We start from the raw sequence: 15,962 nt of genomic DNA on the forward strand, positions 1-15,962 counted from the left end.
TAAGCTGTGTGTGTCCAGGCACATGGGAGGGACCACTGTCTGTAGGGAGTGCAAATGGCAATAATAAAGTCATGATAACTTGTCAAAGATGATGCGCCAATGAAAAATCATTTCTAGAAGTTCTTTTAATTAAACATTTGGCTGTCCACTGGAACCATTTTTAAATATAAAATGCCAGCCCTGTGGCCTTTTTCTCCCCATCTCCCACCCTTCTGCAGTAGCTCTGACAATTGAATTCTCACTGGTGATAATAATAAAATTCATAAGACCGAGTACAGCTAGTTATGCCTCTAGCAAGATGTCAAATTTCACTTGCACAAAATTAATTGCACCTAATTAAACTGGGGTCATCGGCATTACTGTAAAGTGAGGCTATTTATTAGACAAAGAAAATTTCACAAATATCAATTTGCTGTCCTTTCAGGTTTGTAAAAGAGAAGAATTGCTTACATAATTAAATTTGTTTTGCCATTTTAATAGTATTAGTCCTCAAAAGATCCTCTTCAAATTTTCCTTTACTTTTAAAATTGTGTAATATTTTAGAATACTGGAGGTAATTCTTGGAGGAGGGCATAAAAAATAGTAAGAGTTTTCTGCAGAGTATCCGATGACTTTTCAAATAGTATATTAAAAAAAAGAATTTGTAAATGATCATTTGCAATGGCATGTACCTTGGAATTACTCATATGAAGGATATTCTATGCAAATTAATAGTGCGCTTGTGTGAGATTAATATGAAGTTTAAGAGATATGTCATACGTTTTAAATAGGTTGCTGGAGTATGTACCTATTACTTAAGGAAAGCAAATTTCACTGCATTAAAACAGGACAACCTCTTCTCACCCATGCTGGGTATATATGACCACTGTGCTTACTTCTAGGAATTTATGCAAACATTATAACTGTAAGAGACAAAAGGATGATTTACTTTACTGGCAAAATGATGCTGCTTTGACCTGTGATTCCACAGCATATTATACATTCAGATTCTCAATTCCTCACATTCAAAGCTCCTATGAATCCAGTTTCTTTAAAGGTGCTCTGCTGCTGCTGCTGCCAAGTCATGTCTGACTCTGTGTGACCCCATAGACGGAAGCCCACCAGGCTCCCCCGTCCCTGGGATTCTCCAGGCAAGAACACTGGAGTGGGTTGCCATTTCCTTCTCCAATGCATGAAAGTGAAAAGTGAAAGTGAAGCCGCTCAGTCGTGTCCAACCCTCAGTGATCCCATGGACTGCAGCCTTCCAGGCTCCTCCGTCCATGGGATTTTCCAGGCAAGAGTACTGGAGTGGGGTGCCATTGCCTTCTCTGAAAGCTGCTCTAGATCACTGTTATCTGTCCTACTAATACAACTCTCTGGGCTATATAGTGCCTCCCTACTCCCCCTCCTCTCCACCCAGCCCAAACACAAAAGGAGGTGGTGGGTTAATTTTACTGGTCTTGTCTCAGTCATTCACCAATAAACCTGTAAGAACAAGAAAGAAATGCATTTTGATTTGGGGATATTGGAATGGCTGAGACAAGTAAACAGTAATCATTATTCAAACCAGCATCTAAAAAACTCTCTGGGGAACTTCAGTTTTTCATAATCTTCACACTGCATGGAGAGAGGGATATACAACCTTTTCTAGGTTACAACATCCCATTGCATATTTTATGAAATAGACTGCATTAAATTGCATTTATATTTATATGCATGTAAATAAAATCTGGGCTTCCCTGTTGGCTCAGTGGTAAAGAATCCACCTGCCAATACAGGAGCCTTGGGTTGGATCCCCACAGAAGATTGGGAAGATCCCCTGGAGAAGGAAATGGCAATCCACTCCAATATTTTTGCCTGAGAAATTCCATGGACAGAGGAGTCTGGTGGACTATAGCCCTTGAGCTGGAGATGGCTTAACTACTAAACAACAACAAATAAAATCTATCTAGGGAAAGGGAAGAAGAGTGGGGGTCAGGTTTATTTTGTGTTTACTCTGAGAAAAGGAGAATGGAAAAGGCAGAAAGAGCTTTCTGTACAATGTCCAAACAGGTTGTCCTGTTTGAAAGATGAAAGATTTCCTAGATGTCTATTATTAATGACCACTTTGTCTTGTATTTTCATAGCAGCCAAGCCAGTTTCCATTCCTTTGATATTAATAACATTAAGCTATGTAAACTAAGAATCCAAAATATAATGCTGATTCAAAATTAATTTGGTCAAGGAGAAAAATTTTATAGCAAAGTATTGTACTAGTCATAAAAGAAAATGAATATTTTTTGAGAACATGAGTAATTTCTTAGAAAGCTTATTTCAAAAATAGGTAATTCATGTTCCTCATTTCCTTTTAAGCTTTTAGCTGAAGCATTTTTAAATAGAAAAAACCGACAAAGGTCATACAATCTCCATTTGAAAAGGCTGATTATGTGTGGATTAGCAAATTTGGAAGAAAAATATGGCACTTCCTGTACTTGCCACATTTCAGTATAAGTCAAATTTAATTACTTGAGTTATGAAGCAATATCAAAAATTCTTTTGCTGCAGTATTGGGCATGAAATGTCTTTATGAGATTATAGTAAGTCTAGCTTACATTTAATAACTTGTCATTCTTTTAAAAAGTGCTTTAGGAGATAGCACCAATTAGAAAAATTCAGTGGGGCTGAAACCCAAAGGCCAACTGAGAAGAACTTACATTTGCAGTAGCAGCTTAATAAGCACGTCTTCCCAAGGGACCTTCATGCCACTTCACAATTTCTCACATAACGCGTATGAAGTTAATTTTTACAGGTAATCACACACCCTTTAAAATGCATAAATAGAACTCTATTATTTTGCCAAAGGATCCTACTTAACCAGGTAAGCCCTGCCTTAAAAGAAAGCTTAGCACTTCAAAACCCGTTGCTTGGTCAATTAATTTTAAGTCCTCAGCCTCATTTAAAATTGAGTACTGAGCTCCTTAAAGTAGTAAATTCATCTAATATTTACCTGGTTTTGATTATTTAACTAATTCAGCACATGTGCGTAGGTGCATTTTGGAGTGCCACATCGAGACCTCAGAGTTCTAACATCCCTTGAGTACTTCTGCAAGGAAGAGATAAGGTATTTCCAGCTTAATGAAGAATTTCAGGAACTGTAATACATTAGAACATTAATTCTAATAGGGATGAAGAATATGGGTTACACAATTGCAACTGAACATCTCCTCAGGCTTTTCTCCTACATTATTACTGAACAAAGGGAATGGCAGTCAGTCTTTGCAGACTTAAAATTTACAGGGATAAAGTGATATTTCTTAGAAACATTAAGTATCATTATTAACCATCATCCAAAAAGTCATCGTGTTCTCAGAGAGGATGATCTCATCCGAGGATGAAAACATCTGAAAGAACAGGATATAAATAATCTTCCTTATGGTGAGTCAACAAGGGTAGCTTGTTCTGAGCTCCTGTGAAGTACATATGTGTTTAGAGAGCTGTGTCTCCAAAGGGCGTGGATGACTCACTGATTCTCAAATGATGCTCTGCTAGAAGAGTGTCAGGTGGGCTCTGAGGGTTTACAGGGGAGGGGTGGTGAGGGGCAGTGAGGGTGGAATGGAGGGGCACTGAACGGAAGTGGTGGGGGAGGCATATTCTGGGCAGGGTTCTCCCAACCCCTCTCCTTCAGTCCTCCTGAACCAGAGGTCAGCTTTGTTTTACATACATGGTTTCGGCACACGATTTTATCTGCAAAGATATTTCTTCTATTAAAAATAATGAAAACCTTTTGGGACTTCCCTGGCAGTCCTGTAGGTTAAGACTTCACTTTCCAATGGGTAAGGGGGCAAGTTAGATTCCTGGTCAGGGAGATCCCACATGCCTCATGGCCAAAAAACCAAAACACAAAACAGAAACAATATTGTAACAAATTAAATAAAACCTTTAAAAATGGTCCAGATTAAAAAAAAAATCTTCAAAAAATAATGAAAATCTTTATGAGACATCTAGTTACAAATGGCATATGGAACACAGGTATTTATTTACTCTCGCTTCTGAAATCCTACTAAAATAATATAAAAGGAAGGAAGAAGGTATAAACCTACAGGGACGAAGAAAATGGAAAAGGAGACAATGGCACACAAGAGAGTTAGGAAAAAAACAAAACACAGATGGATGAGCGGCATCTGACTTTATTTCAATTTGCTAGATGCCTGCAGGGGAGGCTGGTGGAAGAAGCACGTGCATTTTCACTGCAGGATCCTGGAAATGCTCAGGTACATCTGAAGCTGGGAGAGTGGGGTAGACTGTATGTGGAGAAGATTGATTAAGCAATTGAAAGAAAAATCTAGACCTTCTAACTTGCCCTGTCTACCTGTGGTCTGGCAGAATGAGAAAGTGTACTACCTAGAGAGGCTGAATGAGAGGAGTTCCAGGCTGGGGCTCCCTCAGGCACAGCTGAGGTGGCAATGAAAGGCCTTATTGAAATCATGGGAATTAAGTACATGATGAATCGTCAACCATTAGCCTGCTCGAGTCTTACACTAGCAGCCAGGCTTAAAATTCCTCAGGACAAAGTTGCAGAGGTTGTCTCTGGGTAACTTACAGTCCAAGAGAAGCGATTTAGATACTTTAAATTGGATTCATCCTAACAAAATAGTTGTGTTTTCACCTGACCATTCTAAACTGAAGTTTGTGCGTGCGTGCTAGGTCACTTCAGTTGTGTCCATCTCTTTGCGACCCTGTGGACTGTAGCCCGCCAGGCTCCTATGGGATTCTCCAGGGTGAGAATACTGGTGTGGGTTGCCATTTCCTTCTCCAGGGGATCTTCCTGACTCAGGGATGGAACTGGTGTCTCTTACATCTCCTGCATTGGCAGGCAGGTTCTTTACCACTAGCACCACCTGGGAAGCCCAAAGTGAAGTACTGCTGCTGCTGCTGCTGCTAAGTCGCTTCAGTCGTGTCCGACTCTGTGCGACCCCATAGGCGGCAGCGCACCAGGCTCCCCCATCCCTGGGATTCTCCAGGCAAGAACACTGGAGTGGGTTGCCATTTCCTTCTCCAGGGGATCTTCCTGACTCAGGGATGGAACTGGTGTCTCTTACATCTCCTGCATTGGCAGGCAGGTTCTTTACCACTAGCACCACCTGGGAAGCCCAAAGAGAAGTTCATCATTCATTAATTCAGTAACTGTTCAGTGACTGACTATTAGACACTATCTAATAGTTATGATGGTGAACAAAACAAAGATCTGCTCTCTTGAGGTTAATATTTTAGTACTAGAGAAAGACAAAGAGCAAGTTAAAAGTATATTTAATACAATGTCAGGTAATGATAAGGGTCACAAAGAAAAACGAATCAGGGTAAGAGGCTGGGTGTTGACTTTTCAACTGGGTGATCAAGGCATGTCTCTCTGAGGAATCAGTATATGGCTAACAGGCCCTAACCAGAGGGTAGTGTTAGGACTTGGAGCTAACAGCTCTTAGAGTTTTATACCTAATTATTAACAGAAATGAAAACAAACAAAAAAATAAGCTCAGAAGAAAAATCGCGGGCCTACAGAAATCAGAAGAAAACATTTTGAACAATTTAACTAAAATTAATACCTTTAGTAAAATGAGAAAGTATGATGTCATGAAAAAATTTGAAAACATAAACAAAATGGATAACTTCTTAAAAAATACAACTTACCAGAACTGACTTAAGAAATAAAAAGTAGGTACAATCTTAAAATCACTTAAAAAACGGTAGCAGTTAAATCAAACATACAAAGTAGGCACCAGGCCCAGAGGGTTATACAGGTGAGAAACAGCTCATTCCAATATTATGTACAATGGAAACAGAATAAAGAATCCAACAGAAATTTGAATAAGGTCCAAATAGATATACCACATAAAGGGAAACAAAGAGTTAATAAGCACAATGAAATACCATTTAATACATATGCAGTTAAAAAATATAAAAGAAATTGGCAATATTGAGTGTTAGAAAGGCTATGGATCTATAAGAGCTTTGAGCTATTGCTGGTAGGAGTGTAACTTGTGCAATTGTTTTGGAGAACAGTTTTGGCATTATTTTCTAAGTAGGAACATTCATGTATTTTTCTAGGAATTCCACTCCTAGGAATGTACCAAGAGAAACCTGCACATGGACGGCAGAAGACATGTACAAGGATGTTTAGAAGCAGCACTATTTACAAGAGCAAAACCTTTGGAACAACCTTTGAAACAAGCCAATGCCTTTCATCAGAAGAGTGGCTCCATGAATTGGGATACATTCACACAGTGGAATGTAATAGAGCACTCCAACTATGGACTGGCAAAGGGAAAAATGGGGCAATTAAAATTTCAGAATAAACAATAAAACTTCTCAAGTAATCAAAGCTTACTACACGGTTCAAGGTGAATAATATATGATCTTAATAATGTAAAATCAAAGTTATTTTATCCCAAATTCTGAAATAATTACATGGGGAGGATAGGGGGATATATAGATATGTCTGTGGGAGGGCTGTAACAGAGAGTTAAATCCACGCTTTCTGTTATTTGGTAGTCAAAAGATGGTTTAAAAGAAAAGCTAAGAAGATCAGCATTTTATTCAAAGACATAAACACCAGCAGCAATAGCTAAGGAGTTAAACACTATTATTTCTGGAGAGTGAGGTAGGATAGAGAGGGATAGGACCAAGGACTGTTACTTTTGTGTTGTTATTATACACTCTGTAGTTAATTCTACTTTACTTTTAAAGCCATGTCACACACACACACACACACACACACACACACACACTTTGATTCTGAAACCCAGACCTCCCATTTGGACCAGATGGATATGACATGGCCAAGCAAAGAAATGGGATTTCTAAAAGAAAACTTTTTGGGGCTTTGGGGAGAGAGTAGTAACAGAGATCTAGAAGACTATCTATGGGTCTACTCTCCTCATTTTACAAAAATGAGGAAACTGAGGTATGGTAAAACTAAGTACATTGTTCAAGTCTCAGAGTTAAGCTGACTAGGATGAACCCTCAGGTGTCCAGGTTCCTAGGCCAGAGTCCTCCTGCCACTTCCCACTGGGAGGAGAAAGAGGTGCTTCAAAGCAAAGGCAAAGGCTTCCAGCTCTGAAATGACATATGAAGAGATGGAGGGAATCCTCTGAGCCTGTGCTGGCCCCACGCCCGCCGAGGAGGACATGCCTGAACACTGCGTGGCCAGGTCTCAGCCCCTGACTCCAGGCTCTAACCCACTGGCAGTAACTCCTTATATGCACATATGTGTGCTTTCTGATTTGTGCTGATTTAGGTAAATCTGTAAGGATCAGACAGAAGTATGAGGCTTACTGAAAGACAGATAAAATAGATATCAAAGTGTCTAATACTGGACCTCATATGAAGGAAAGAGTGGAAACCAGTTCACTGGTTGAACAAATGCATGAATGCTATTATTTGTCTCCTATACTTGGTTTATCATGGTAAGTATATCTAGTATTTATACAGGGGATATTTGCTCTTAACAGAGTCCAAAGGAAGAGATAGATATTTTGACAAGAAACAGATATCTGAAGAGGGATCAAGAGAATGCTGATGCATCTTCAGTTATTACCATCTTTCAAAAACAGTGTTCTACGTGCTTTCACCACTTGGAATACCTGTACTCGTAACAGTTAATTTTGCAAACTGTCTATACCCCCTCAAACAAAGTGTGACCTGTGGACTGGCAGAGGAACATCAGCTGGGAGCTTGTAAGAAATACAGTATCTTAAGCACCCCCCAGACCTACTGAATCAGAATCAGCATTTTAATAAAACCCCAAGTGACACATTTGCACATTAAAGTTTGAGAAGCTCTGATCTACAGTCCTATTTTCTAGGTAGAATTATAATTTTAACATATTTTCATTGGAATTAGAAGCTATGCAAATAATCAATGATACCCTGAAATCAAGATTAAAAAAAAAAAAGACAGGTTAAGCTTGCAGTAAATATTCAATGATCAAAGTGGGAATTGTATTTCTCAGTTACCAGTATTCATTGTTATCAAATGTATCAGAGGGGTGAGTCTGGATGTTTTGGGATTGCTTAATGGCAAATCTGGTGGTCTGCCACAATGTTCCAAATATCAGTTGGCTTGCTTAAGAGTGTAGCTTGATTTCACCATCACAAAGTGAAATCAGTATTGTGTCTAAAAATGAAATATAGAAATCTGACCCCAATGGCTGGACAAATGGGCCCCACATCCCCAAAACTAAAACCCAAAAGACCAACCCAACAAACAGGTGGGGAGGGATCTGTCTAGCACACAAATAAAGGTGGTAGTATTATGGGGGAAAAATACTCAAGGATTTAAAGGATATCTCATTAAACATACAGTCAGATGACAAAATCCATTAGGTATATATGAAAAAAATCAACTCAAAACAACACTCACCGGGAGGAAAGGCTTGGCTTCCCGCTTTTGCTACAGCTGGTATAAATTCCTGGGCCATCATCAAAGAAGCTTCCCAGTGCCAACTTCTGTCGGATAGATTCCCTCTCATTTTTCTGTGCCTAAAATTTCAGGAAAATAAAACATGCCGATAAGCAGGCAGATACATCACAACCAGAGGCAATCTAACTGCTAGGTCTCTTAGAACTGTAATATTAGACAAAAATAAAATAAAACAGGCCACAGCACAAGAGCATTTGAATTAATAAGACCTGAAATGCAACCCATCATCTCTGACTCCAAGTCTGTGAGTTAATTTCAGTTCTTCAGAGCCCATTACGATCACTAGTCTAGGAAATCACCCTTATGGTACTAAATGGTTGTCATCAGGATGGAACTACAGCTGACTCTTGAACAACATGGGTTTGAACTGCTCAGATCCACTTACAGAAGACTTTTTTCAATAGTAAATACTATAGTACTTCACGATCCATGACTGGTTGAATCTGTGAACCACACACAGGCATGGCTGACTGTAAGTTACAGGCAGATTCTCTACTGTACTGAGGGTCAACACCCCTAACCCCCTGTTAAAGGGTCACCTGTAGATTATTTGGTGCTTTCACCTTTCTTCTTACCTGCTAGATATGACAAGAGTAAAAGAGTAAAAGCATGGAGGACAAGCACTTTGTCCTAAATCAAATCGCTTTTATCTTAAATGAGGGCTCATGTCTTTTGCCTTCTTTACCTGGTCCCTTTCAGTCCACTTTCTGTTTGGCAAGAACATCAATTCATTCAACTGGCAGGCACCAAGCCTCTATGAGAGGCAGGAGCCATACTGTGACGCTGGAAGCAGGGCTCAGGATGGATAGACAGAGCCTCTACCCCCACCCAGCTTACATTCTTGATGGGGACATTTGTTTTTGTTCAATATCCTGATCTCACCGGGTTTAGAATGTGAGAAATCCTAACACAGTGCTTGGAATAGCTGGAGGATTCTCACTGGACCCATCTGTTTCATATTTTGAAGGGAAGTCAGGTCCATGTGCATAGGAACAGAATTTGGTAAACTACGCTACTGGGATAATTTGGATATGTTTACAACACTTGGCTTCCCATAAAAGTCCCATAAAAACTCACCATGCTGAACTCCTAAACCCTTTAAACAACAGGAGAGGAGATTAGACATGATTTCCTTAGTTAAAAATAAACCCACAAAAAACAAATATAATGAGTTGGATATCCTGGGGTGAGAATGAGACTTAGGTTTTCTGTTTTTGTGGGGTGAGGGGGACTGTGAGAAGCACCATTTTAAGTTTTGAGCAGGGAGCCGAAGACGATGCTGACCAAATTATATTACACAACACAGCTCCGGTGATGGGGTGTGGTCACAGAATACCCCATGACCCTGATTCTCCCAGGAGGTGGTTCTGGGGCCACATTTGCTGCCACCAGTACCCACAAGTTACAGCGGAAGCTCTGATCCACCATCTGAGCCTCACTGTCACGGTAATGAAATGTACAGCCTGCCGTAAGGACAGGCTGAAAAAGGGCTTCACTTCATCCCCAAGTGAAGGGCAATATACTACAGGCTAAGGAGGCTATCTAACATGGTAGTTACTAGTCACATGTAGCCATTTACATTCAAATTTAAAATTAATTCAAATAAAAAATTCAGTTTCTCCGGTCTTACTACTGCATTTCCAGAGCTCCAGAGCCACAGGTGGCTCTAGCAGATACCATATTGGAAGCTCAGAATAAAATATCCGACAGCGCAGCCCCGCTAAGACAGCGTTAGCTTCAACAGTCTGCACCAGGATTTCCTGCAGAGACTTAAAAATGCACATTCCCATCGCTTCTGAGCCGTCTGGCTAAGATCAAGTGTAAAATACACACTCCTAGTCTCTAGCACCGGATATTTAGTTTCAATAGGCTTTCCTTCTAGTTCAAGGAAAGCTCTTTATTTTCCTTTTTTCTAACATTTAAAAATTCTTGGACACTATAACCATTCTTTCAACTTTCATATTTAGCAATTATATTTAAATCTATCCATCTACTCAGGTATCTTCCTATTTTGTCACGTATCCATGGAACTGTGTCATACTAGCAGCTATAGAGTGTGTGTGTGTGTGTGTGTGTGTGTGTGTTACACAGCCACAAGGTGAAAGACTGCTTCTGTACAGTTACAGATGTGATGCTGATCTCATTTGATTACTGGGCTAGGAGAGCACTGAGCCCTGAGAAGGTAACCACAAGGTTGTAAAGGGAAGTAAAGAATGCTCTTAATTTCACTAACCACTTGAAACTGTATTTTTGGAAACCTTAGTTAAAGCAACCCACCCTTCCAAATATGCAGGGCTGGTACTTACTGGTGATGGTCCTGCCAAAATAGAACCACACTTGACATCTTTACTTAAAACAAATTCATTTCAAAGTCCCAAAATCTGCTACGCAGATTGAACATAGTCAGAGAACTTATTTCTGAATCCATGTAACAGACAAGAGAGATTATTACTCAATGTCCTCTACAGTCAGAAAACTGTTGAGTGGAATGAAATATCCAAATATAAAATCAGTAGATCATAACATGAGTGTTAATGACCAATATTGTCCAACATTATCCTGGGGTCTGGAAGAGATTTTCTTTAAAAAAAAACACCTATCTCGGGTGTAAAGGTGTTAACATACCCTTGATTCCATGTCTGTCCTGATTTACTTGGTATGTTAAAGCGATAGATAGTAGCTGCTAAGTCACTTCAGTCGTGTTCAACTCTGTGCGACCCCATAGACGGCAGCCCACCAGGCTCCCCCATTCCTGGGATTCTTCAGGCAAGAACACAGGAGTGGGTTGCCATTTCCTTCTCCAATGCATGAAAGTGAAAAGTGAAAGTGAAGTCGCTCAGTCATGTCCGACTGTTAGCAGCCCCATGGACTGCAGCCTACCAGGCTCCTCCGCCCTCGGGATTTTCCAGGCAAGAGTACTGGAGTGGGCTGCCATTGCCTTCTCCTGATAGATAGTAGAGAAGCTCTTAAAAATATTCTTATTCATGTTAATTACAATTTTAATACCAGAATACTTAATAACAGTTTAAAGAGGTCTGTTTTATGAATGGATAAAGAACTTGTGGTACATTTATACAAAGAAATATTACTCAGTCACAAAAAGGAACAAATTTGAGTCAGTTGCAGTGAGGTGGATGAACCCAGAACCTCTTATACAGAGTGCAGTAAGTCAGAAAAAGAAAAACAAGTGTTGTATATTAATGCATATATATGGAATCTAGATAAATGTTACTGATAAACCTAGTAGAGAACACACTTGTGGACACAGTAGGGGAAGATGAGGGTGGGATGAATTGAGGAAGTAGCATTGAGATATATATATATATATATATATATATATGTATGTATGTATGTATACACACACACACATATATACGATCATGTGTAAAGTAGTGGAAAGTTGCTAAATAACACAGGGAGCCCAGGCAGGCACTCTGTGATAACCTAGATGGGTGGCATGGGGGAGGGGAGGGAGGTTCAGGAGGGAAGGGATATATATATATATATACCGGAGGCTATATATATATAGACTGATTACATTGTTGTCGGAGAAGGCAATGGCAACCCACTCCAGTACTCTTGCCTGGAAAATCCCATGGACGGAGGAGCCTGGAAGGCTGCAGACCACGGGGTCGCTGAGGACACAACTGAGCGACTTCACTTTCACTTTTCACTTTCATGCGTTGGAAAGGAAATGGCAACCCACTCCAGTGTTCTTGCCTGGAGAATCCCAGGGACAGCAGAGCCTGGCGCACTGCCGTCTATGGGGTGACAGACAGTCGGACACGACTGAAGCGACTTAGCAGCAGCAGCATGTTGTTGTAGGGCAGAAACCAACACAAAATGTAAAGCAACTTTTCACCAATTAAAAAAACAAATAAAATTTAAGAAAATAAAGAGGACTATTTTGTAATACACAAATGTCCCCCCCTTATCCTCTTCTCTCTCTGGATCAAGAAAAGTACAGGGCTTCCCTGGTGGCTCAGTGGCAAAGAATCCACCTGCCAATGAAGGACATAGGTTTGATCCCTGATCTAGGAAGACCCCACATGCCACAGGGCAACTAAGCCCAAGCAACACAACGGCTGAGCCTGTGCCCTAGAGCTCTGGAAAGGCAGCTACTGAAGCCTGTGTGCCCTAGAGCCTGTGCTCTGCAACAAAAGAAGCAACCGTAATGAGAAGCCTGGGCACCGAAATGAGGAGTAGCCCCATACTTGCCACAACTAGAGAAAAGCCAATGAAGCAATGAAGACCCAAAACAGCCACAAATAAACAAATAAATAAAATAACAAATTAAAAAAGGAAAGTATGAGGAATATAAAAGTCACCATAATCCCACCACTGAGACACAGATCACTGCTAACATTCTGGTATAGTTCCTTTTAGTTTTTTCTAATCTTATGTGTGTATTTTTCTCTTTTTTCTAAAATTGAGATCACATTGTTTATTATACTTTGAGAACTGCCCTCATTCATTCAAAATCCTTTAAAGATACCATTGTAAATGGCTGCATGCCATTCTATCCTCTGGAGTTATCTTCTATTGTTACCCATTTGGGTTGTATCCAATTAAAAATGACATAGAAGTTAGCATTTTTATATCAGTCCTTGCCCACATGTCTGATTATTTCCTCAGGATAAGTTCCTGGAAGTGGAATTACCAGATCAGCTGAGTGTGAACATTTGTTGAGGCGCTTGACACATTTTGTCACATTGCTCGAGAGGAAATCTGTTCCAATTTACATGCCCACCAGCAATGTGAAAGGGTGCAGCTTTCACTATATCCTGGCTAACACTGAGTTATTTTCACTTAAAAAAAATGCTATTGGTTTTAATTCGATGGGGGAAAAAAGGGCTATCCTTTTTAATTTCTTTGATTACCAGTGAGATGAAATATTTACATTTTTTCAATTAACATACTAGCTTTTCTGGAAACTACTTACTATGAGCTTTGCTTATTTTTCTATATAGGTCTGAGAGTTCTGAAAATTTTATAGAAAGCATATGATTCATCTTTTTGAGTTTGGAACCTAAGTGTTACATAGTTCAGTCAATAGTGCACTCCATCTGAAGTATCCGCTGGCTCTGTGCTTGGAAAACCCTTCCCAGTCCAGAAGTAAGGGCTCCCACTTGATGTTGGAGGATTCATTGAGAAAACTTATGTAAATTGCTTAGTAGTAGTACCTGCCCTATGGTAATGTAAATCTGCAATAAATAGTAGCTGTTATGATTAATCCTCCAACCATTCTTGCTCTGAAGCTGAGGAAACAGAGGCTGCAGGAGGGTTACCCTACTATTAGATAGAAGAGCAAGGATTCAAGTCCATCGTTCTGGGGCCACATCTCCCGGCTCCTCTTCCACATGGATTAGTCAAGTGTCCAGGCGGACACCATGCTGGAGATAGATATGTATCAACTTCTTTCCTGAAATGGATGTGACACTTTCTCAAAAAAGGAGAATACACTTGACTTTAAAACATATACTCTGCATGGCTAATCATAACCACAAATATTTACAACACAAATATCTTCTCATCGGAGCCACTCTCTTGCCATCACTGCTCAATCTTCCTTCTGGAACAAATGTGATTCCTAACATTTCAAATTACTATATTCAACTGACTAGTAAAACAGTTCTTCTCTTAAACTTCAACAATTGGAACCCAATTTCCTTCCAGTTGCCCACATGTATAAAGTAGGAGTGTGTGTGTGTGTATGTGAAATGGAATATTCCTTGCCAAATCAGTAAACAAAGGATACCATAGTCCTCAGCAATTGCGGCCCAATGAGTTGGTGAGCCTTGAGGAAACTCAGGAAGGAAAGAATATCTGCCATCTAGCAGCCGTCAGACTGCAGCCACTCCCTAAGCTGAGCCCTAAAAAAACTCAGGAAGTGAAAACACAGGATATTGGCCCCAGATAGCTGAGGTGCATATCAAAGGAATGATTTGAGTGAGCCTAGACTCTAGCATCTTTCCATACATAGAAAAGTGCTAAATTCCTTAATTTGGGATATCTGGTTTTCTTTAATTAACAGTCATCTTTTGCTGTTCAGATCATCTGCCCTTTATTACAAAACTTTTCTTTTTAATTGAAGGATAATTGCTTTTCAGTATTGCATTGGTTTCTACCAAACATCAACATGGATCAACTGCAGGTTTACCCATTTCCCCTCCTATTTGAACATCCCTCCCGCCTCTCTCCCTCTCCCACCCCTCTAGGTTGTTACTGAGCCCCAGTTTCAGATCCCTAAGTCATACAGCAAATTCCCATTGGCTATCTATTTTACACATGGAACTGAACTTCCCCTCAATGCCTCCTTGGAGCAGTTCTCTCAGGGTTACTTGAGATGCTGACTACTGGGCTTAAAGTCCTAAAAATTCCCACCAAATAAAACGTAACTCTCAACTTCGAGGTTGTAAGTATTTTTTAAGTCTACACTTGTGTGCACGTATAGTTTCGAGGTTCTTTTGTTCTCTAAGGAATTATACCTGCAGGGCAGTTATGTCTTCTAAGCCACCAAAGCCCAAAGATGCCCCAGGGTGAAGAACAGCAAAGTTCACAGGAAAAGGAGGAGGAGGACACAAACTACACTCTGCGACTGTGTTTATGGCAAGTTGAGTCACGTCCACTCCTAAAACAGCCTTGGGAAATACTGTCATAAAACCAAAGTGAAACATCTAAAATCGATGTTGCTAGCAAAATGCAAGAGGGCACCTGAGGAGGAGCGGCTCATCACTATGAGACAGAATGGCTCTCACGACCCTCATCAAGAGTGAAAATGCGCTCACAGATTCACCATTGTCCAGTCACAGGCAGTTTTTGTCCTTGCCTGTCACCGAATTTCCCACTGCCACTCTCTGAGCCTGGACAGATAAGGCTCACAATGGCTTTTGAGTGCATCACGTGAGCAGAGATCTCAGAACATGGACCACTGAGCCCTTGGACACTCCAAACGCCAGGGCTCAGCCTTTCCCATTGTGTTCTAATTCCCCAAACTCGACAAGAATCAAGACGGGCGTTTGGTAAAAGCAGTGCTCAATCATGTCCTACTCTTTTGCGACCCCATGGACTGCAGCCTGCCGGTATCCTCTGTCCATGGAATTAATTTTCCCAGGCAAGAATACTGGAGTGGGTTGCCATTTCTTCCTTCAAGGAATCTTCCCAACCCAGGGATTGAACTTGTGTCTGCCAGCACTGGCAGGCAGATTCTTTCCATCTCCAAATCTGGTCCATCCCAAATTCTTTTCATACTTTCTTTGGGATGTGGCTGTACCCAGTCCTTACATACCCGTTACCCACACCCCTCCTCTGGTCCTGTCTTCGTCTCTCAGTTCTGTTCACCTTGCTCGCAGCATCTGGTTGCTGATGCAGGAGCCACCTAGTCTTCCACATGCTCATCTTATAAATTTATAAGCAGAAAATTGTGTATTTTGCACATTTCTAAACTTTATTTGACAAACTGTATTTTTGTGAGGGCAGCTGCAGGCCCACCAGGGTTCTCAGAAACACACAACATCCTGCGCCCAAAC

At 40.5% G+C, this 15,962-nt stretch overlaps 1 protein-coding gene across 4 annotated transcripts in view; it reads right to left on the reverse strand.

Moving 5' to 3' along the window:
- SCHIP1 (schwannomin interacting protein 1) overlaps positions 1 to 15,962 on the reverse strand; it is a 145,360-nt gene that overhangs the window by 25,780 nt on the left and 103,618 nt on the right. For all 4 annotated transcript variants that reach the window (XM_055569222.1, XM_055569221.1, XM_055569225.1 and 1 more), the window contains exon 2: positions 8,374 to 8,492. In XM_055569222.1, coding sequence (XP_055425197.1) covers positions 8,374 to 8,492 — 119 coding nt within the window. The remainder of the gene's footprint in view (positions 1 to 8,373; positions 8,493 to 15,962) is intronic.

The sequence above is a fragment of the Bubalus kerabau genome, chromosome 2 (assembly GCF_029407905.1).
Source record: "Bubalus kerabau isolate K-KA32 ecotype Philippines breed swamp buffalo chromosome 2, PCC_UOA_SB_1v2, whole genome shotgun sequence".
NCBI lineage: Eukaryota > Metazoa > Chordata > Mammalia > Artiodactyla > Bovidae > Bubalus > Bubalus kerabau.